We start from the raw sequence: 22,354 nt of genomic DNA, 5'->3' as shown, positions 1-22,354 counted from the left end.
CGGAAGGCGGTTCAATGGGAAACAAAGCGACATCCTTCGTCGAAGAGAGAAGTTGTATTCGTAGTAGTTCTGCAGTTGAAGACCTTAGTTAGTGATTCAATGACACAACTTTACTTAAACTAGATTTGATTTGGCAGGAATTATAATTCATCACATTAGAAGAAACGATCGACGTACTTTTGTTACGCTCAGGTTTCGTCTCCATACGACATCGCGTCGCTTTACGTAAAGCAGGCGCTCCGGTTTCCTGGCGGAGAAGATGGCGGCTCCTGGACCCGGGGAGTATTTTAGCGTCGGGAGCCATGTCGCATGCGTCACATGCTTGGGCCAACGTCTGCAAGGAGAAGTTGTCGCGTTTGACTACCAGTCCAAGATGTTAACTCTGAGTATCCTTTTGTTTGTTTCGAGCTGCGGATGGAGGGGTTGCTGGCCTGCCTGGCTGCAAGGGCCTGTAGGGTAACCGAAATGTGGCAAATAGTGATCCGCGCAGGCGTAATTGGTGCTAGCAGAAGCACACACGTTTGCCCGTTTTATATATTTTCTTGTTTCGGATAGCACCTCATCTATCTTCTGTCTGTATAAGCCTTTAGTTGGGGTTGCCTGGTAATTTCTTGGCCTCTCGTTAGCCGCTCTAGCAGCGCATGTGTTTTGAATCCACTCATTGTATTGCCAGCCCTCAACATGGATCACTATCTGGCAACGAATCCTCGTAAGGCATCATGGCTGTGTGCTCTCAGCAGGCACAACCGTTGCTAGTTAGCGAGCTAACTGATACTGGGAGAGTCTCGCGTGTTGATGGTCCACATATTGACCTCACATGGTTGGTGGTGCCATCAGCCGCAGATGCTCACGATTATTTGTACAAGTTAGAGATTAAGTGGTTTCCGAGTCCACGCTACACAATCAGGGTGGTTTTAGCATGTTAGCATGCTAGATTTCGGTCAACCCCACACTGCAGCTACTGGCTAGCTCAATTAACGGGTTTGGCGTTCTCACGCTTATCAGCTGGGCTGTAAATATTGTGTGATTGTGCCACAGTTCATTTTAACATGAGTCATTTGGGTGGGAGTAATAACTTACTTACTAACACTAGTTTGCTGGCGAACATGTCTACACCCATCAGTGTGAGTGAATGAGTGAGTGAGCGAATGTGCATCTTATCATGTTCCTTTATCTCTGATCATAGAGTTAATTGCACAGACTCGTGAGGTTATCGTGTAGTTGTCGTCATTGTGGCCAAACTTTGAGGTGATTAAATCAAATGAAGAGTGGGGAGCGCTTAGAGCTGATAGTCATGGTCTTTCTAAGTGTTAGTTTAACACTAAAAACACTTTGTGACGTTGTCTGAGCTGTAGAAACGCCTGGACACCTACTTTCAGCTCTACAATGTGTGATAATGACGTTATAAACGCGTAAGTGTGCTCAATAGCCATACAGGCATTGTATGTATTGTATGACTAATCGAGGTAATATGTTCACATGCTAAGTTTGAATGCAAGGCCTGTGTAAAATCAGATGACTTTTCTTATGTATTTATCGACTTTCAGACAGTCGTTTCCAATGTATTTATTGCAAGAATTCGGTTTATTCATCAACAGAAGTCATAACTTAAGTTTTGTTTTTTTTTTGTTTTTTTATGGATCAGTTTGCCAAAAAACATATACCGCTCAGTTAGATCTAATGTTCATAAATGGTGTGCCTTGGGATTTGGTGAGATCCATCTATTATTTAAGCAGCTGCACTAGAACTTAATGAGTTGAATTTATATTTGCTAAATTAGCGAACTTCTAAGGTCCCAAAAGATGGTGAGGAAAACAGGACAGTGGATCACTGTATTTTGTGAACCAGAGAGTGGGCAATCCCCTGCCTATACAAAAGAGACTATCTGTGAATGACAGTATTATCTTTCAAGACAAGTTGACTAATCTTAACATTATTCCAAGACGGAATACATAAACCCACACTCGATTTGAATTAGAGGCAGACAGTTTGTTGGAATATCTGTGGAGGGAAACTATATGGGAGTAGAACTTACTGCAAAGTGCAAAAGGGCTATTTTGCTACAGGCGTGCTATCATAAGTGTATAGTCAAAAGAAGAATTGATTGCATGGAGGATGTTCTATGCAGATGTGAATTCATGTGTGCCATGAAATGTTGGTTTGCTCTTAGGTGCACAAAACATTTGAAAACTGCTGCTGTGATATAGAACCCAGAGCGAAACAAAAATCTGACTAGTTCTTATGTTACGCTTGAGTTCCCAAGTCAGCAGTTTACTGTTTAAGTAAAATTTCCCGAGAGTTGTTATAACTAGTTACTGTACAGTGAGAGGAAACTTTATGTGTTATGACTTAAATAAATAACAAACAGGCAGTGTTAAAGCCCAAACAATGTGTGTATTTCCGGTCAGTCATAGAGCGAGCCAGCCCTGTATTAAGTAGCAATAATAATAACACTTTAGTAATGTAGCTCTTTTTGAGACTTTGTTACAATAAGCTTCACAATCAGTAATCAGCAAGAGAAGGTAAAATGGTAACAGCAGCAAGTAAACACTGAAAAACTTGGATAAACTTGATATGACGGGTAATAAATAAATCAATGCAGTAATAATAAATTAAAGTGGAGTGGTGATAAAGCAATTTCACTCGCTAAAAGCCGTTATGGTAAGTTGTAGATACTGGGTTTGCTGACCTCGTTATGGGTGCTTCGTGACTGTGGATCAGTACATGTTTTTTTTTTTTTTTGCAGTTTTTCCTCTCATAACACATTTTAGCCGTCTCCATTCATTCTTTCATTCATTCATAGATGCTACAGGTGGCAGCAATGCTTTCGGTAGTCCCATGCTGTAACTGGCACTACCTTTCACTGTCAGTGTTTGTCAGCCAGTGTTCTCTGAATAATGAGCTTCTCTGTGCAGAAAACCAATGTCCCAAGTTCTTCAAGGGGACAGATAATAGTCATTTTTGTTCTGTCATTCACTGTCACAAAGTTGTTTGCCTTGACCTAAGTGCCTTCAAAGAATGTGCTTCCTCCAGTGGTAAGCCAAACCTCAACGACGTCATCCTGATCAACTTAGCCTATGTTTCTGATGTGGACATTATAAATGACCGCACTGAGACTCCACCCCCTCTAGCATCACTGAATGTTAGCAAGGTAAGTCCAATAATTTATTTTCTTTTTATACCATTTATTGGTTTTTATGCCTCGGGTTACATCAAGTGTGGTGGGTGTCAGGCGCTGTTGGTGAATGGGCCAGGATATCTCCTAACTTTACAATGAGGATTGCCTGAATGCTCCAAAAATACTTGGCCCTCAGTGAAATACTGTATTCTTTTGGCCAAAATGCATTTGCCGTTTCAGCTGCGTTTTGAAGAGGCTGTGAAATGGGGCTGGCATCGTCAGTAGGTCTAGAAATAGACTTCTGAGGATTGAGACCCTGATTTGGAAAATTGGAACACAGCAGAAATAAAAGTCAGTGTTTATAGATTATTTCCCTCCCCCCACTTAAATAAAGTAAGCCCAAACTGAGGCCGTGAATAAATGGAGACATGTCGAGGGTGTTTAAATGCTGAGATATAAACACTGCCTCTGTAATCCTATGCGGGAAAGTGAAATGTACTTTTATATAAACCAAGTTCACTGCTGGAGTGCTGAACCTAAAATCACAATTGGAACCTGAAATTTAGTTTTTGCAGTTAAAAGAATAAGCTGTTCTTGTTTCAGACCAAATATTTGATGTGCCTAAAGAAAAAAAATTAAATAAAAAAATGCTGTGTGTTCTGTTTTAATCTTTACAGCTTGCCAATCGAGCACGGACAGAAAAAGAGGACAAGCTGTCCCAAGCCTATGCAATCAGTGCTGGGGTTTCTGTGGAGGGCCAACAGCTATTCCAGACTATTCACAAAACGTAAGAACTTTATGCTACTGTTCATTCACTTCACAGGTCAGATGGGGGTAAATGTTCACCTGATCGGGTCAAATTTCTCACTGCATACTATATGTATCATTGACCACTAATTTGTGAGTATTTTATGCCACTAGTGGCTTAAATCACTTAAAGATCTTCATCATTCAATCAAAATCAATGGAAGGACACTCACTGACCATCTTGAATCCTACAAAGAGATTATAACAACAAAGACTTTTAATGTCATGTCAAAAAGGGAAGTAAAATATTCAAAAGAAAACCCAACAGTTCAGCAGAATCATGCTGCTTATTTAGAAAACAGAAAGCAATGACATCATTTTTTTCCTTTTAAAAAAGCTGACTTTGAAAGTTTGAAATGTGAACTAATATAATTTTTTCTCTAGCCATGTTAAAAATGAAAAATTCACAGTGTACACATCTGTACATTGTGCAGATGTGTACACAACAGTGAAAACAAACCAGTGAACTTGCTGTTTGAAGAATTAGATTGAATTTTAAATACATAGATTTTTTTTTTTCCCATTGCCAAAACTTTCAGGGATTTTCTTGATAGTTTAATAACCTCACAGTTGCATCAGAGTGAAGCTCTTGCCAGCATTCAGATACAGTTATGACCGTATTTATTTGGACAGAATGGACAATGACAACTTTAATTTTAGCTACACTGAAACCTGCTTCAAGTTACATTTATACAACTGGTGTATAACTCTTGGCTTTCCCAAAAAGTTGATCCTGTTCATCTGGACTGGTTTTCAGCGGGAGAAACGTTTCATCACTCATCCAAGTGACTTCTTCAGTCTTAGCTGACTGCAGGTCTCCCCAACTTTATAAACAGTACATTTGCACAGTGACTGAAATACTAATGATCAAGGAACTGACCTCACAGCCCATTGTTCCTTCAGTGGGCTAGTTTCAGTCCTTCAGTTTCAGTCTGATCACAGTTTTTTATAAATTAAGCAGGTAAAAAGTCTGGTGATCATCGTGGCTTTAGAGTTTGGAAGCTGTTTCTGTGAATCTACGACATGTGATGAAAGGAGCTGTCAATGCAGGCCAGAACGACGTGTCTGAGAGATCATAGACTCTAGATTACAGTGCAGCAACTACTCCTGGCCATCATGCAGTGTTGGATGAAGTAACAGCAATGACTAGTTGTCTGTGGGCTCTTCACTTGTCTGAGTCCATAACGGTGTTTAATGCCCTGCTTTAGGCTGCAGAGTCAAATCTCGATCTTTGTAATTGTAATGGGGACAGATGGATGCTTTGCTGGGCTTGGCAATTTAAAAAAAAAAAAAAAAGAAGAAGCCTGGAACAGTGGTAGGTGATGACAGGATCCTTTCTATAGTCAATAAGAAACACCCCCATCATATGTCCATCATAGAGAGAATACTCTGTGACAAGCTGCAAAATGGCGATCGTTGATCAGTCACAAGGTCAGGTTAGTGGGAAGAAGGAACAAAAAAAAGGGGGGGAAAGCCAGACCTGTTTAGGAACAGCAATATTTGGACAGTCAAATGCAGCTAGGTTGACTGGAAAGAGCTTTACAATGCAAATTGAAACTTACTGAGAATGCACTACAAAAACAAAGCGAAAGTTGTTGGAAGGCAGAGATGTTGAATTTCAACAATAACCTGATCTTAACCCACTCGAGCAAGAATTTCCTTCAGTTGTGTGATAAAGGAAAAGGAATGCAAAGTATTAAACCCAGTCATTGATGTCTGAGATTTAGGAGTAAATCGGTTTCAATTTACTATAATCTGTAAATTGAAACCGAAATGTATTTTCATCTTGTTCCCTTTGAGCTGATTCATGAAGATGAATGCGCCTCTTGATAATTTAACTTTTACACTTTGTGACATGAAGGAATCAGGCTGAAGTTTCAGATATCTGATCCAGCCATGTTTTAGCCCTGAATCAGACTGTAATTGGATACCTGTCTGAGCCTTTTCCGTCTTCTTTAGTCAAAGGTCATATTTTGAATAAAATCTTTTTTGCAGCTCACATAGTTTTTGATTTAAAATGTTTTCAAAAACACAGGAGACCAGATGCCCCACAGAATTGTTCACTCAGAAACGTGAAACCTGTCCATTGTTGGCTCTGGTTTCACTTTCAGGTCGTTAACTCTCCGTATGACAAATGTGCTGCTTGTTTAACCTGCTTAAACTGGTTACCTTAGAAACAGAGCTATAGATGTCATAAACACTAGTATGAAATTTGCAGAAAGAAAACAAAAAAGCATTTTCAGCTGTGGCTAAAAGGTCGTTTTCTTTTCTTTACAGCATCAAAGACTGTAAATGGCAGGAGAAGAACATTATTGTGATGGACGACGTCATAATCTCACCGCCTTACCAGGTTGAGAACTGCAAAGGCAAAGAGGGAAGCGCTTTAAGTCATGTACGCAAAATAGTAAGTACTACTACACTTTCTATTTTCACATGTGTAACTGTTTATTTCATGATGACTTTGTCTTCAGCTTTTGCTTTTACTTGATTGGGGGGGTTAGAGATGAGTGGCATTTTCAGACTTGATTTTTTTTTCCTCTTTTTTGTGTGTGAGCATGTGCTCATCTCCACATGCTTGCAAGTTTGGATTAATCTAATAAATCCGCAAATCCCTCGACCTCTGTTACTTCACCTTTGTCCGTGATGAGTGCCCCATATGCTTCATTTTTAACAACAGTTTTTTGAAGTTGTATGCAAATGTGATCGCTGTGCTCTGTGTTGAATGTTCTGTTCTTGGTAGCATGCATCACTAATTCCCTGAAGGCATATAATCGTTCTTATTGAATGAGTTCAGTTCCACTCTTAGCCTCTTCCTCGCTGACGATTTGATCGCTTTTCTAGGAAAATTCAAGCCTGTAAATCTGTGCTGTCTTGTTTTGGGCACAGACAGAAAACGGTGTAAATGGAAAGTGCAAATGTTCCCCCGATTAGACACTTTCCCCCCCACCCAACGCAGTGTAAGACTTCCACATTCAAGTGTATACAGTAGGTGTGTGTCTGTCACATAAAGCTGCTCAATCGTTACAAACTATTATCAGGATTATTTAGCACAGTCATTCGTAAACTTAAGAGTCTCATCTCGAAGGGGGATGACCAGTGAATAAGCTGCAGGTCAACTGCTGGAGGGAGGTGGGTGCAGACAGGGATGGGGACCTTGGAGCACCTGCATGGCAGCAACAGGGTGAGCGATGGAGAGCTTAAGCTGACTGCCAGCTGTTAGGCACCACAGAAAGCGAACTGTTGTGAGACACCCTGAGCAATCAAGAGAACCACTAATAGCACTTTACACAGGTTCATATATGGAGACTTTGTGAGTTTGACTTTCGGTAAAAAAAAAAGTTAAAGGGGGGGGGGTGTATCTCTGGCTTTCGGTCCTCTGTGCAGAAATCACGTGTATTTTTATGCCATGGAGCTGAGAGCAGCTTCTTAAATATGCCAGTCATTGGTGTTGCATTCGGTGGCCTCAGGCCTCATTCTCTAGTTTTTATACACCCATTCCCATCACACTCCAGAACTTGACAGACACTTTGTTGATGGGTACCAGATGGTCATGGCTAAACACGATTTGAATTGAGCAAGACCACATTCATTTAGCTATTAACTTTAGCTATGGTCCCAGTGAGGGGAACTTAAAGATAAGCATGTGTTTGGGGGGCCGTAACAGTAATTCGTCATAAGACTTGCTTTTTATATTTGGAAAATGTTTGAGCTTCTCGGAGCCGGTGACTTGTTTTGTTTCACGTCAGTTGTGACTCAATTTTGTTGTTATTCCTATCTTTGGTTTTTCCAGGCTGAAACAAGTTCAGATTTGTCTCGTTTCTGTCAATTTGGTGTCTCTATGTTCTATCTGTAAACCATAGCTGGTTCAAGTCTCACCATAGGAATTTTATCTATTAATAATGTTTTCTTTATTGTTTTTGCTTTACCCTCACAGGTTGAGAAACATTTTAGAGACGTGGAAAGTCAGAAGTCCATGCAACGTTCACAAGCACAGCAAACACAGAAGGACTCCACTTTATCTTCTTGAGTTGGCGGTGCGGGTCGGCCGGAGAAGGCGACGCGGGTGGTTTTGTTCCCACTGCCAGACAAAGTCGGCATTCCTTCTCCACAGTCGGAGACCACCAGGAGGAGCGTTGAGGGCCCTGGATCCCGAAGATCAAAATACCATTAAATGAAAAAGACAAAAAAAGAAAGAGGAAAGATTAAATCTTAAATTAGACTTTATAAAGAATAATTTAAACATGAACCATAAACCAACCATAGTTTCCTTAACTAACTTGTCTCATTCTGCCCCCACTCCTCCCCTCTTGTCCTTGAAGCCTTTTCTTTTTCCCGCCCTCCTTCCTTTGCCTTCAGTTCCATTTCAAAAAAGAGAAAACTAGAGCAGTCAGAAAGGCTTGTTAGCTTTATTTTCTGTCATTGTTTCCTTTCTTTTCTTTTTTTTTTCTTTTTTTTTTTTTGCTGTATCCATGTTCTACTGTCTGTATTTTCTGTATTTTAAACAAAATGTGACTTGAAATGCCACACTTTAAAGGACATTTTCTAAAATAAAAGTAACAAAAATTCTGACTGTAATACCGTAATTTTCAACGACTTTTTTGAGAGCAACTTGTTTTTGTTTTGTTTGTTTTTTTTTGTTTTTTTTTAATTGCCAGAGTGCTGTCTTTTTCTTGTCATAACCCTGATTTTATATGACATCCTCGGAATACATTTGGCTGCATTCCTGAGGAACCACTTCACTTGTGTCACGTGAACTCAGACTGACCATCAGCTGTCCTCAGTAAGGACGTTTTAATCAGATACGGGTTACACTCGGGTTTCACTTTCTGTCCTGTTTGGTAGCGTTGTAATCTGTGTAATTACAGGAAACTGACGCCATGTCTCTTTCAAATTAATTATTTAAATGTTTTAAGCCTCTGGGTTACTCTAAAGCTGGTTGATGACATTTGCCTCCATCCTGTGGGCAGCAACGAACTTCTCAGTAAATCAGTGTGAATTTTTAAATGAGTACCACTAATGGAGCTGCAGTTATGTGGAAAAAATGTTCTTTTTTTCCTTTTTCTGGGTGGAGGTATGGCTACATTTCAGGTAGGCTGATGGTTGTTGTTCAGTGATATCTTGTGGTTGTCTTAATGAATTATTTCAACTCCAAAATGTCAGAAAAGTGTGAAAAATGCTCCCAAAGGTGAAGTCGATTTTATTTTATTTTTTTTATAGAAAGGTGTATTTTTAAAAAAATAACATTATACGTAATAGTCAATTTTTAATTTCTTTGGGGCAGTCTTTAAATATTGAATTGTTTTTGCTGACTGATCCTCGGTGCTTCCAATATAATGGTCCTGATGCTGAATGCTGTACTGAAGATTTACTTTTAAAGAGGCTTTTCCATTACATTACTACCAGTGCTACCTTTACCATAATAGAGATTATAAAAACTCATACAATCTTATGTAACATGTTGCTGAAATCACAGGGATATGGGAGTTCTATGATGAAAAAGAGCTTAATATATCCATATAGAAGAGCAGATGTAAATCCTTACTTTAGGAAAGGATCCAAAATGGACCAAGTTTCCTGCCCTGATGTGGTGGTTATGTGATCATCTGTTTAAGCCATTAATCCCTCTCTAATCGGGAACCGTTCGATGTTTGCTCATGGAGAATTTGTTGAAATGACAGCGTTATCGTGCCCTTGCAACAAATTCTCTGGGTTTCTACATGTATTTCTCGGGGGGACTACAAGAGGGTAACCATGCCTTTCAGCAGGAGTGAGGTCACTCAGATTCCAGCAAGATGCCTGGCTTTGGCTGCACTATGCTGGCCGCGATGTTCCTGCTCCCTCTCCTCCTGAATGCCGTGCTGGGCTTTAAACTGTGCCCCAGCCCCTGCTTGTGCTATGAATCTTCAGACCTGGTGGACTGCAGGTCTCGTGGGTTGACCCGGGTCCCATCCAGCATCTCCCACGGCACCTGGCTGCTGGATCTAAGTGCGAACAAGGTGACAGAGGTGCACACCAGGTCTTTCATAGGACTGTGGTCACTCAAGATCCTCCTCATGTCCAACAACAGCATCCATATTCTGCACCCACAGGTACGTCAGTAAGAGCTGGTTATTGTGTGTTTTCTGTGTTTGATATTTTAGTGCAGCTGTAGAAGTCTTTAGATTCTTACATCAAAGAAATAACCACACTTAAAAAGGAGTACTGCAATTTTCTAATTAATATTTTAACATGAACTGGTTATTGAAGTTCTCTTTCAAAGTCAGTATTTAGTGTCAGTTTGTAGTCTTAGTTGAGGTCTTGGGGGGTTATTATAAATTTAGATTGTGGGTGGATTTTGTCAGAGGCATATTTAAGAGGTTTAGAACTGATATTACAATGCGGACGGCACACAGTCATGCAGATGTCCTGAGCTCGATAAACAAATGCAGACATTTTTCCAGGACAACCAGCAAAGCAAATTTAACCAAACTGACAAAAGCTCTATATTTTATTTCTGCGAACTAAAATCCATCCTTTCAATCCTGAATGGTTTATCTAGTTCAGGGTTGCACAGGGCAGCTGGAGCTTATCTGAGTTATCACGTATTAAACCCGATGAGATGAGAGGCAGAGTATATCCTGGCCAAGTCTACGCTACCACAAGGAAATGAAGAAAAAAACCCCGTTCACTCACATTAACATACAGCCAAGTTAGAATCAGCAAGTAACCTAACAAATGTGTTATCTACAAGAAACTTGCTTAGATTTTCAGTGGGGCATTAGTATATGCAGTACTGTGCAAAATTCACGAGCTGAAATTCGTTTCTTAACCCTTTAAGACCTACCATAGAACCAAGTCCGCCAGAGCTTATATTATATTTTTACATGCTGTGTAGCCATTTTTGGGAGCATTTCAAGTTGCTATACATCAATACAACCATTATAGCCCAAACTTTAATAATATGTCTGCATTAGGTGCATAGTAATTACATAAATTGCAAAAAAGTGCAATAAACTACAAAAAAATTGAAAATCGGTTTTGTTTTTTTAACATATATTTCTAGTTAGAGAAATTTAAGAGGCTCATCCCTCAAAACTGTAAATACAAAAAAGTTGCACAAACTAGTTTCCCACCACAGGAAATTTATTTTGAGTGTCTTCATAGTTTTATTTTTGAAATACACCAATTTTTATATACTGCAGGAAAAACAAAAATAAATATTATAGTGCAAATTTGCAAAATAACAGCATATGCATCAAAATAAACTATTTCCAGCAGTGCAATATGAGTCCTAAGCATCCCAGAAACGACACAGAAAGTCATAAACTCAAACATAACTTTTTAAAACACAAGTATAGGCTCATAAGGCCCCGATCGTAAAAAAACTACATTTCCGCAAAATGACGTCACTTCCGGTTTCGGGCAGGTCATGTGGTCATGTGATAGTTCGCGCTGATGGACATAGGAAGTATTACAAACAGCTGATCGGATCGGCGAAGCGTGTTTCTGGAATATCATGTTTTTGTTGCTGCAAGTGATTTTTATGCAGTTTTTGCAAAGCTATATGTGGAAGGAAACTGTGACCTAGGACAAGCTGATGGCATAAGATGTAAGTACAACTCCTCCGGTTTCATATGCAAAAAAAATTATTGCGCTAGCTTACGTGGTTGCAGTGCTACCGGGATTTAAAAATAGTTACGCAAAATGGAGCGTGCCCGCTCCGATCGGCTGTAAAGGGTTAATATGTTGCTAGGAAGATGGGAAACGAGTGCACTTTATTCGAGTGTGCACACATACATGGAAATGCAGTAAATAAGGTAAACAGAGTTTGTACAATTCTAACAAACTTGAAAGTCAAGATTTGGTAGGACCAGCTTTTAATCTTCTGCACCACCTAAACTTTCTCTATGCTTGCACTGGCAGTGTGTTTGGGATCAATGTCATGCTAAAAATTTAAGACACTTCCTAGATTATATTGCACAGTATGATGGTATTTTACTTTTCATCTCTAACCTCCACTGGCTACAATGCAAACCAGGAAAGAGCCTTCGCTGTGTTTTACAAATGGATGTAGACAGCCTTATTCTTTTCAGGGTCGCGGGGGGCGCTGGAGCCTATCCCGGCTGTCATAGGGCGAGAGGCGCGGTACACCCTGGACAGGTCATTCGCACTCACATTCACTCCCGCATTCACACCTACGGGCAATTTAGATGTTTTTCAATTAACCTATCCCCACAAAGTGCATGTCTTTGGCTTGTGGGAGGAAGCCGAAATACCCGGGGAGAACCCACGCAAACTCCACACAGAAAGACTCCCTTAACTGCTGTGAGGCAACAGTGCTAACCACCGTGCCGCCACCTCCATACATATTGATGACAATTTAAACCAAAAAAATTAAAACTTGGATTTGTCAGTCCGTAAGAGCTGTTGTCCTTGATTTTCAGTCCAGCTCTTGTGTGTTTTGGCATACCTCAACCTTTCCTCCATTTCCCTTCCTTAAGAATGGCTTCTTGACGTCCAATCTTCCACTGAGATCATTTTTAATGAGGCTGAAGGAACTGATGAATCACCAATTTCCTGTGCCAGGTCATTGCTGGACTTTTTTACTGGTTGTTTTTTTTTTTTAAAGGAGATGACTGTCACACCATCTACTTATTCTTTTTGCCTCCACTTGTCCATTTTCCTCATTTTGCACACCATGCCAAGTTTTAAAGAACTAATTGGTCTTTGGAAATCACCATGTTGGTGCAAAATACAATTTCATGTCTTTCAAACTGTGTAAATTTTAACATTTTTCATAGTCTCAACAAAAGAAAGGGGAGCAAATGTGTTTTTGTCACCAGGCTGCAAATACCAAAGTGCCAAAAGATATTGTTTAAAAAATGGTTCTTTGCTAAATTGTCGATGTGTAGACACAACACTCTTTCAACTTGAACTCCCTTGATGCATTTTTTTTAATGTTTAATAATTAATAAGTCAGTGTTAAGTGTCTTAACAAACAAACATACTTCCAAAAATGATAAAAGGACACGGATGCGTGAAAAAGCAGCCAATGCCCAAAGATAACCTTGACTTTAGCACATCCATCCATTTTTGCTGCTCATCTGGTTTCGGGGGCAGCAGTCTAAGCAGAGAAACTCAGACTTCCCTTACCTCACTTACCGCCTCCAGCTCTTCTGGTAGGACAACAAGACGTTCCCAAGCTAGCCAAGAGACAGCAAGTCCCAGCAAGACTAGGACTTGCTGGGACTCTCTCCAGCAAGTCCTAGTCTGCCCCAAGGCCTCCTCCCAGTAGGACGTTCCCAGAATACCTCACCTAGGAGGTGTCCAAGAGGCATCCTAGTCAGACCACCTCATCTGGCTATTTTCGATGTGGAGGAAAAGCAGCTCTGCTACGAAGCCCTCTCAAATAACAGAGCTCCTCACCCTATATCTAAGGGAGAGCCCAGCTACTCTTTGGAGGAAGCTCATTTCTGCTGCTTGTATCCAAAACCAGAGCTCACGACCATAGGTGAGGGTTGACCAGTAAGTCAACAGCTTCACTACTATATAATATTTAACTCTTCCCCCCCCTCATAAAGACAACATTTGACCTCTCGTGTTCCCTTCATGACGAGTTTTGATACATCAGTTCATATCAGTAAAGATGTGGTTTGATGACCTCACTAACTTTTCATATCCATACCCGGTTATTTTCTTATACAAGGATGCATGAAATATAAAACAAACCACCAGTTCAGAAACATGGGTTAACTCTAGAAGATTATTTAAAGGGAAGAGTTAAAATTTCTATTTCTCCAATCAATTCAAAAATAAAATATTTCAATTAAACAGAGACAAAAAAAAAAAGTCTGCACAGCTTTGTTTGGGATTTTAGCTTGGTGGAAAAAAACCCTTAAATTTCCCTCTGGAACCGGTTTCCTGAGATGAGATGCAATATATATTTAAAAGTTGCTGTGAAAACACACCCGATAACTGACCACGTTTTAAGTTAAACCACAATTCAAACTCAGCTGATTTGAGTAACGTGTTGTTTCTAATTTCTTTTTCCATTTTAGTCTCTGTCATCCCTGCAGTTTCTGGAGAAGTTGGATTTGAGTTTTAACCGGCTGCGGTGGCTCCCTCAGGACTTCTCTCAGGGCCTATACTCCCTCCAGGAGCTCCGGCTGAGCAACAACCTGCTGCAGCACTTAGACTCCAAATCACTGGAAAACTGTGGCAGCTTGAGGAAACTGGACCTCAGTTACAACCACATCCGAGGACTGGACATCAAGGCTTTGAGCAGCCTGTCTCGACTGAGCTTCCTCAACATGGAGGGAAACAGGCTGAATGTTCTTAAAGATGGCCAGCTGAACAGGCAGCAAACCTTGGAGGTCCTGCTGCTCAACTACAACAACATCTCAAAGATTGAGGCCGAATCTCTGGCTCCCTTGCGAAGGCTCTCTCTGCTAGGTCTCAAGGGAAACCAGCTAGAGCACATAAGGTTCAAGACCTTCCTGAAGCTCCAGACAACCAGCACCTACCTTCAGATGTCCCTCAACCCCTGGATCTGTGACTGCGAGCTGCAGCGCATCTTCGGCAAGATCAACCATGTGCGACATCTGCACGTAGAGGACTACAAGGACATCATCTGTCACGCTCCCGCTCAGCTAGCCGGAAGTCTCCTGGCTTCGATGGACAGCCAGCTGTGTATAGCTGAGACTGCCTCAGTGCTCGTCATCACCATCACCGTGATGCTCGCTGTGATTGGTGCTCTGGTAAAAGCGGAGCGCAACCGTAAGAACAAACAAGCCTCAAGTGAAGCAGAGTCCCAGGGACAAGAAAAGTGATACTTTTTACTCATTTACAGGAACTCTAGGACTAATATGTGACCTGATTCTGGATGCTGAGCAGCAGACAAGTACAAATTATCACATTCTATTCTGTTTCAATGCTCTTTAAAGCTTTTTATACTTATGAAGCAGGCACTGTAGGAAAAAGGAGAGAAATCAAAGTGGAAATGGCTCATGTAGTAGCATAGTAAACAATCCAAATTTACCCATATGTTCTGGGTAACATGAACATTAAGTGTCATCTTGTATACTTGCCTAAATAACTTTTTAATGAGACGCAAACTTTGTATTAATCTACAGATTACAGCAAAAGAGCGCGAGTAGGGCCTAGAGAAAAGCCTGAGCACTATTCCGGTGCGTGTAGGACTCATTCAACATCAGGCTACCTCCAAACATTTTTGAAATTCCCTTTACTGGTCTTACGACACAGCCACATCTCAACCCCTTTGAAAACTGGTTGGTCTCCAGTACCTGATCTATCCTTTTTGTCATTGACCTTTTTTAAATGAGCTAAAACATGTAACATGTTCCATATGGGATGTGACACTATGGTCATATTACACTGGTTTTATTGTTGATGGAATATGAAATATTGTATGAAGAAATCTTTATTTTAGCAATGGTGGCCAAACCTATTGCAAAAGTTCATAGCAAACCACAAAACAAAACAGACTGACCAGTCTGGCAGGTTGGAAGTGATTCAGTGAGATTAGTAAAAACATAAAACCAACATATGACTAAAAAAAATTATTGAAGTCATTAATGGAATAAATGGAAGCTCAAAGGTGAATCTTCTTTAGCTAAGTATAAAAACACATTCAGGTGTTTTCTTTGTGTTGAACTACATGTTGGTTTAGACACTGACACAAGCCACACATTAAATATAAATCCTCCAAAAAGGCTTTATGCATATTTAATCACTCATCCTGGTAATTATGCCTCCTAAACACACTGCACAGTCTTGGACATGAAGGATCTGTTACATTCAGCCTTTCTTCCTTGTTAACTGAATGTTGAGCCAAATTGGGCACATCATAGAAAACAAACTGCAACTTTCAGTAAAATGAAGTGACTTGAATACCCATGTAACGAAACAGTTATTTCATATAAAATGTAAGCAGTTAAAAAGTATTACAGCTGTAGACATATAAAAGACGGACTGGGTCTAAAAAGTGAAGCCAATTGAGTTTGTAAATTTCGGAAGGAGAATAATGAGTACACTTATTTGTTAAGGCTTATGATTGACAACCCATTAAACAATGAGAGTGCTGTTTCATAGTCAGACCTGCTGCTTCTAATAACACAATGGTGAAGGTAAAAACGCGTATCTGGAAGCTTTAAAGCCAGCGGGAGACATCACATTGCCAAGCCCACCTTTTACACCATCTATGATGTCAGACAGGACTACCCATTGAAAGACTGCTTTAAACATGGTGTTTATTCCCAATAGGCCAGCATAGTCATTCCACTTCAAAAGATATATCACATAAGACGTGCAACAAATTAAAGGAAAAACCTGAACCTTTGACCCTTCCCCTACAGTGAGGGGTGGGAGTTAATTAAACTTTTTATAGGAGTTTTAAATTGGCTGCAGGTGTGAGTGGCATACCCCGCCCCTCGCTCTCACCCAAAGTCAGCTATGACAGGATCCAGTTCCAACCTCTGGTTGGTGGTTAAGAAAGACAGCTGTATGTATGTACGTACAGGAGAGCTGATGTTTTAAGTTGGCGCTCTGCAAAAACCAAATCACAAAATTAGTGAATAATCTCTTAGGTTAAAGCTGTTTATTACAGAGACAGCTGGACTGAAGCTGTTCTGGCTCAGCATGTTGCTAAGCACAGATTGGCAATTAATCAAATTATACTTTCAGTTATCATTTTGGCCTTTTCTCGGATTGGTCTCACTGCTGTGTGGTATTTTGCACAGTACTGCTGGTTGTGGAAGAATTTATCTAAAATGATGCTTTTGTTGACAACTAAGATAAGAACCACCTAGGATAATGCATCTCAACTTTTCTTCAGGTCAAGAAGGACTTTGGAATTAAGTCAAATTTAAATTCTGTTACAAACATGGCTTCTAACAATTACAAAAACAAGGTAATGGACATAAAACTATTTGTTTGTGTTGTTCCTTTGCAGCCGTGCACTTTCATCCCTCTCTAAAACCCCAATCAAGCTGTTGCTTCATGATGGCTTTTTCCTTTAATTTGTCACCCAGCAATTTTTCCCTTTTTGAAAATCACGTATTTAAACCATCCACTGTAAATAGTGATTGCAATCATTAAGACCTCTTTTAAAAGTTCCCAGTAGGCTTGTTGTAATAACACTCCCTGTCAAGCTTCAGAGCATATCAGAAACAAAAATGTAAACATAAATCCAAATAAATTATTAACATTTAAAAAGCAAGGTTGTGTTTTTTCTTTTTCCTTGCAAAAGCAAAGTTACAAACTGGATAATCGACGCCGCTTACATCCAACCGTCTCAGCAGTGACTGTTTTTAATCCTGAGGCGTCATCGAGTGACGGCAGCTTTGAGTACAGAGTTGGGCCATGATGAAAAGGCCAACGACATCTTCCTCTGGTGCACACACCTTGGTCTGTAAAAGCTGTCTGAGTGTGTGACTGTTCAGCCATCAGTGGCTAGGATCAGTACAGCGGCGAAGATGCCCACATTATGACCTATCAGCTTCATCTGGTTCCAGAACTCCACCTTCCGAGTGTGGTGCCAGTAACCAATGTTACCATCGATGAGCAAGATAATAAGAGGAAGGATGGTGGCCAGGATCTGAGCGGCCAGGCGGATGTAGCAGCCGGAGAGGAAGGCCAGAGCCAGGATGCCAAACACCACCTCCAGCAGCATCAGAGTGACCTCTCCCCCAACGATGTGGTTCAGATAGACCTGCCTGTCCTCTTTGCTGTGCTGGAGGGAGTAAACCTAGTGGGGAGAAAATAGCACTGCAGTATTTGAACTAAAAACAAGGTCTGATCAATAAAATGTTACTCAGAAATTTATGGAATATTATTATTATTTCATATAAATGATTATCTGGTTTGTAGAAATTAATTACAAGTAGCTAATTTCATGTTATTTGATCACAGAAAGAATTCTGGTCAGACTCTGAATCTAATTTAATAAAACAGATCAATTCAAAAATGACCAGTACGCACAGTTTTGTATAAGCAGGACTAAAAAGATATACACTTAGTTTATAAAGACACTAGGGAAAATAAGGAACATCTTATATTTAAAACCTATTTAGTTCACAATGGCATTGAGTGAAAATAACAAAACCTCACACTTAACAATCTAGGTCTGGGTCGTTGTGGCAGCTGTCTAAGCCAAGATTCCCACACTTGCTTCTCCCAGCCAACTCCTTCAGCTCTCCTGGGAGGACACCAAGATTTCCCTAACAAGCTAAGAGACATTATCTCTCCAGTGTGTCTTAGGTCTGCCCTGGGGTCTCCTCCTAGTAGGACATGCCCAAAACACCTCACCTAGAAGATATCCTAGTCAAAAACCTGAACGACATCAACTCATCGCCTTAGAGACACTGATGTCTCCTCGTAGTGTCTCATGAACAAGTCAAGACACCTTTCAGAAAGAGCTCATTTCCACTGCTTGTATCCACAATCTTATTTCTTTAGTCACTACCCACAGCTCATGAACAGGTAAGGTAAGGAAAGGAAAGTAGATTGCTAAATAAACTGCTTTGCTTTCACACTCAGCCTCTCCCTCACTGAACACACTCCATGTGTCAATCTCCTGCTACACTCTCCCATACTTGTGAGCAAGACCTGGAGATTCCTAATCTCCCCAAAGTGGACTATAGCCCAACTAGCTCTAAAATCTATAGAAGTGAAATGTGTCTTACCATGCAAATGAGGTAGACTCCAAGAAAAACTTGTCCAGTAGACTGCAGGGATCTGCTGCGAGGTTTCTGTCTGTATACTTCCCCTGCGCCGCTGGCCAGAATCAGAAAGCCTCCAATAATGGCCAGCGCTCTGGAGTACATTCGCACCTGTAGTGAAAAAGATTCAAGCTGTCACAATCTGAGGCAAGTTCCTACCACAGTTGCTCTGATAAAGCAATCTACTCTGACTTGTAGTGGTGGCCCAGATCCAATTTCACCGCCATGTGTGACACAGATCCACTTTTGATTAATAGCTCAAAGACTGATCCGGGCCATTGTTTGATTTAGTAGAAGTTTAACCTCCATCAGTGGTCAAAAAATGAAATTTATTACATTCAATGAGTATCAGACATAAACAAATATGTGCTCAAAAGTATTAGAGTTCATGTGTAGTGCAAAAAGACAACCCAAAAATAAACATCTCGAAGAACATATTACTGCATGTTCACACCATGCATGTTATATATTATCACTTCAGACTGGTGTCAGATATTACATTAAATAAAATCTGGCAGGCAATGGTGACGCAGAAGATCTGCTATGGCAAATACTATAGGGAGCAGCCAAAAGATTATTCAGAGGGTCCTCATAGGTTTTATTCATAGACAGGATTCTTCAGAAAGTGGGAGAACCAGCAGAATCCCGTCTCCAGTCTCTCCACAGAAAGAGACAATGATACAGTCATAACAAAAAAGAAAAATTTGGGTTTTCAAGTATTCTCTATCACAGACTAATTTATTCCTTTTCAAACCAAACTGTTCCATTTCACCAATCTTCTGAACTATTTTTATCCACTCAGTGTTTGTTAGAGATTGCTTATTTAAACACTTATTAGTTATTGCTGTTCTACTTTTAGTTAACAATATAAATATAACAAAAAGCTGTCTTTTTTTCTTTTTAGCTCAGGTAGCATATTCACTAAATAACACTAAAATCAAAGTTAATCTGTTTAGCTGACAATTTAACTTATATCTGTGAACAGAACTGACTTTTCTATCAAAGGACGTCACTCACCTTAAGCCATTCCCCATAATACACCTGCTCTCCAACGTATGATGCGTAAGTACTGATGGCAAGCTGTACGGCAGCAGCCAAAGCAAACCACCGTCTCTTCACCCCAAATGACATGAAGCTGGCACAGATCACCGCAGCGCCCATGTCCACATACAGGTACGGTATGTGGATATCTGGCTTCCTGTAGATTGTTGGGAATTAAAAGCGTGTCAGTGGGTCAGTTTTACCCCGCCTCAGAATAAAAATTTGTGTTACGTTATAGATTTACACTTATATTTATACATTTTCCGTGAAGCAGCTGTAATTACAGGATGGTTCAAAGGGGTGTGGTTGTCCACCATAGACTGAAAAATACACACCCAGTATCAACACTGAAACGACGACCAAGAAAGAAAATTACAGCCTACCCTATCTAAAATTACAGACGAGGCCAAATATAACACGGCTTCTTAATTTAAACCACTTCTTCAGCCCATCAACTTTCGGCATGGGAGTAATTTCTGCAATTCAACTCACATTAGCTAGCAAGCACATTCCCACATTTAAGATAAAAGAAAAAAGGTTGCTTCGTGTAACTTTATCCTTTAAACTCAACCTTTTCAGCCATAACAATTTTCAGCTAATACTTCTCCAATAACATGTTTTAATATTTAGACTATTTTTTCCCTCAAAGTTTGACTCGATCTTAAAGTAGCAGGTTGTTAGCGCGTCAGCTAACTTGAGCTAGCTCTCTCGTTCTTTCTTTATTTACCTTTTCGAGTCCGCTCGTTCAGCAAAGAGCATCAGCATGCTGAAGCAGTTCCAAAATCCAAACCGGGTCAAAATAAACGCCCCCACTTGGCTTAGAAACCTCAACATCTGCTTCCTACTGGGACCCGCCATCGTTGCTGCTGCACATCTAATCGCCAGCGATACAGTAGCGGATACATCATTAACTTCCGGGTAACAATATGTTCACGTGTCGAACTAAAAGCATATTTTTCAGCTATTATTTTGAAAATATTTTTTTCCTGTCTTCCTATTGGCTGATGTGACAAACAGGTGGGTTGGGCCACCGGTGTGGCCCAATCACTGCTCTGCCGGGACAAAAGCTATTCGACAGCTCCATCTGCAGGAAATGATTCGTAATTACAGAAAGGTTTAGAGGTCATGAGAGGAAATGATAGTTGACCTCCATTGCTCTAAATAGAAAAGGCTTGGATATCTTTCTCCAATTAAAAAAGATCGTCTTTTAATATTGATTCATTTTTAGTGAATTCATTAAGGCATTCATTAATTTTTCTTCAATAAAACAAGAAAGATTAGGCGACTTAACGTCAAGTCATCTAGTATCCCTTAACAATAACTATGCAAAAATATTTGTAAATATTTTCTTTTCTTTTCTTTTTATTGAAAACTGAATTTGTATACACCCCCAAAAAGCTTGTATTTAATAGATTAACGCTGTTGCTTAAAAGCATTAAGTTTTATGTTGTATAGTTGTATAGTTTACACATATTAACTTTTTATATTCAAAATATAAAAGCAAATATTTAGTGCGAGTCTTACTAAAATATTTATTTATATATAATACAGTAAATATTCTATATAACCTCTTTGGCTCTGATAAAAGCCTCAGTAATTTATATTGTCAATTTATCAGGCCCTGTTGCATCTTAAAGACTTCATAGTATCATATTATCCTAATAAAGCATTTGCTCTAATACTCTAATACTGCTCTAATACTGTAGGGTCAGTAGCTTACAATATAAAGTGCCAGGAGGTAACTGCTGTTGTAAATTGTGCTACATAAATAAACTGAATTGAATATTTTTTGTTTTTACTCTTGATTGTTTATTGTACTAAGGTAGCCAAAATCAAAAATTAAAATATCTTTAAACTTGATTCTGGTTTCATTCAATTACAATTTTTTTTTTAAACTTGATACTTAATTTCCAACTTATAATTCATGTATTTTTTGTGTAACTGTGGAATATAAATTGGCAGTTTGTTAAAACTCTTCCAATCCCATATAAATGCTATGAACACACCAGTGACGGTCCTGCTCATTAACAAGTGTTCATAACAAAATAAATATTCAAAAAACAATAAAATAAATTGTCAAAGCCACCAGTGACAATAACAAATACCTGTAAATGACATTTAGCACAGCTGTTTTGCAGTAAAAATGAACTCAAGGTGGGGAAAAAGCCTCTTCACAATGAAAAGGAGTGTTTCTGCTCTGCTGCTAATCCACAGTGAGGTTAATCTTGAGTAAATGAGACTAACCCAGATTCTGATAATGGCTTAGTGTGAGTCCTACTGAAGGTTTAGTGGAGGCCAATTAGCTTTCCATGTCTGTCAGATGTCAGTTGGAGGTGATGGGAACAAAGCGGTGAAAATGTTAATGCTTCCAGATGGAGTGACGGCAGCTAAATGCTATCACTTTAAATGAAATGAATGGCTTTCAGTTAATGTTCAATGTGTTGTTTTAATAAATTAATAAAGTACTGCCAATACAAAGCTGAAAATAAACCCACATTTGAACAAAAATGCTTTACTCACCAAAACATATTCTACAGAAACAGCAAGATCAGAAACCCTTCCTTATTGTTTTATGATGATCAGCAATCTCACCCACCTTTGTATTTATTTTCACTTCTGTAACTTATTTCCAAAGTAAAACTATTGTCAGTACTTTAACTGAATTAACACT

General features: G+C 39.7%; 3 protein-coding genes across 4 annotated transcripts; 2 read left to right on the top strand and 1 right to left on the bottom strand.

The window, feature by feature from the left end:
• Positions 1-28: 28 nt before the first annotated feature.
• On the top strand, positions 29-8,494 carry lsm12b (LSM12 homolog b). Its single transcript, XM_085466771.1, has 5 exons — positions 29-386; positions 3,018-3,151; positions 3,796-3,905; positions 6,203-6,329; positions 7,860-8,494. Exons 1-5 carry the CDS (start codon positions 260-262, stop codon positions 7,950-7,952), a joined length of 591 nt encoding a protein of 196 aa, XP_085322897.1. The 5' UTR covers positions 29-259; the 3' UTR covers positions 7,953-8,494.
• Positions 8,495-9,692: 1,198 nt separating this feature from the next.
• LOC146703504 (uncharacterized) lies at positions 9,693-16,462 on the top strand. 2 transcript variants are annotated; one of them, XM_085466768.1, is made up of 2 exons: positions 9,693-10,014; positions 13,963-16,462. In XM_085466768.1, exons 1-2 carry the CDS (start codon positions 9,718-9,720, stop codon positions 14,731-14,733), a joined length of 1,068 nt encoding a protein of 355 aa, XP_085322894.1. In that variant the 5' UTR covers positions 9,693-9,717; the 3' UTR covers positions 14,734-16,462. The 2 variants fall into 2 exon arrangements, 1 of the variants encoding a protein (XP_085322894.1); XR_014922020.1 differs by lacking the exon at positions 9,693-10,014 and adding an exon at positions 10,773-11,513 and having other exon boundaries at positions 13,963-14,027.
• tmem101 (transmembrane protein 101) lies at positions 15,324-20,635 on the bottom strand. Its single transcript, XM_085466770.1, has 4 exons — positions 20,411-20,635; positions 19,660-19,840; positions 18,607-18,753; positions 15,324-17,669 (listed from the first exon to the last, which is right to left on the bottom strand). Exons 1-4 carry the CDS (start codon positions 20,539-20,541, stop codon positions 17,361-17,363), a joined length of 768 nt encoding a protein of 255 aa, XP_085322896.1. The 5' UTR covers positions 20,542-20,635; the 3' UTR covers positions 15,324-17,360.
• Positions 20,636-22,354: the final 1,719 nt, after the last annotated feature.

This window comes from Copadichromis virginalis, linkage group LG8 (genome assembly GCF_057382275.1).
Source record: "Copadichromis virginalis isolate Kocher_CV1m ecotype Utaka linkage group LG8, C_Virginalis_male_GT1.1, whole genome shotgun sequence".
In the NCBI taxonomy this organism is placed as follows: Eukaryota; Metazoa; Chordata; class Actinopteri; order Cichliformes; family Cichlidae; genus Copadichromis; species Copadichromis virginalis.
The sequence above is the reverse complement of the archived record's forward strand: the minus strand, read 5'-3'. Positions and strand labels throughout refer to the sequence as shown.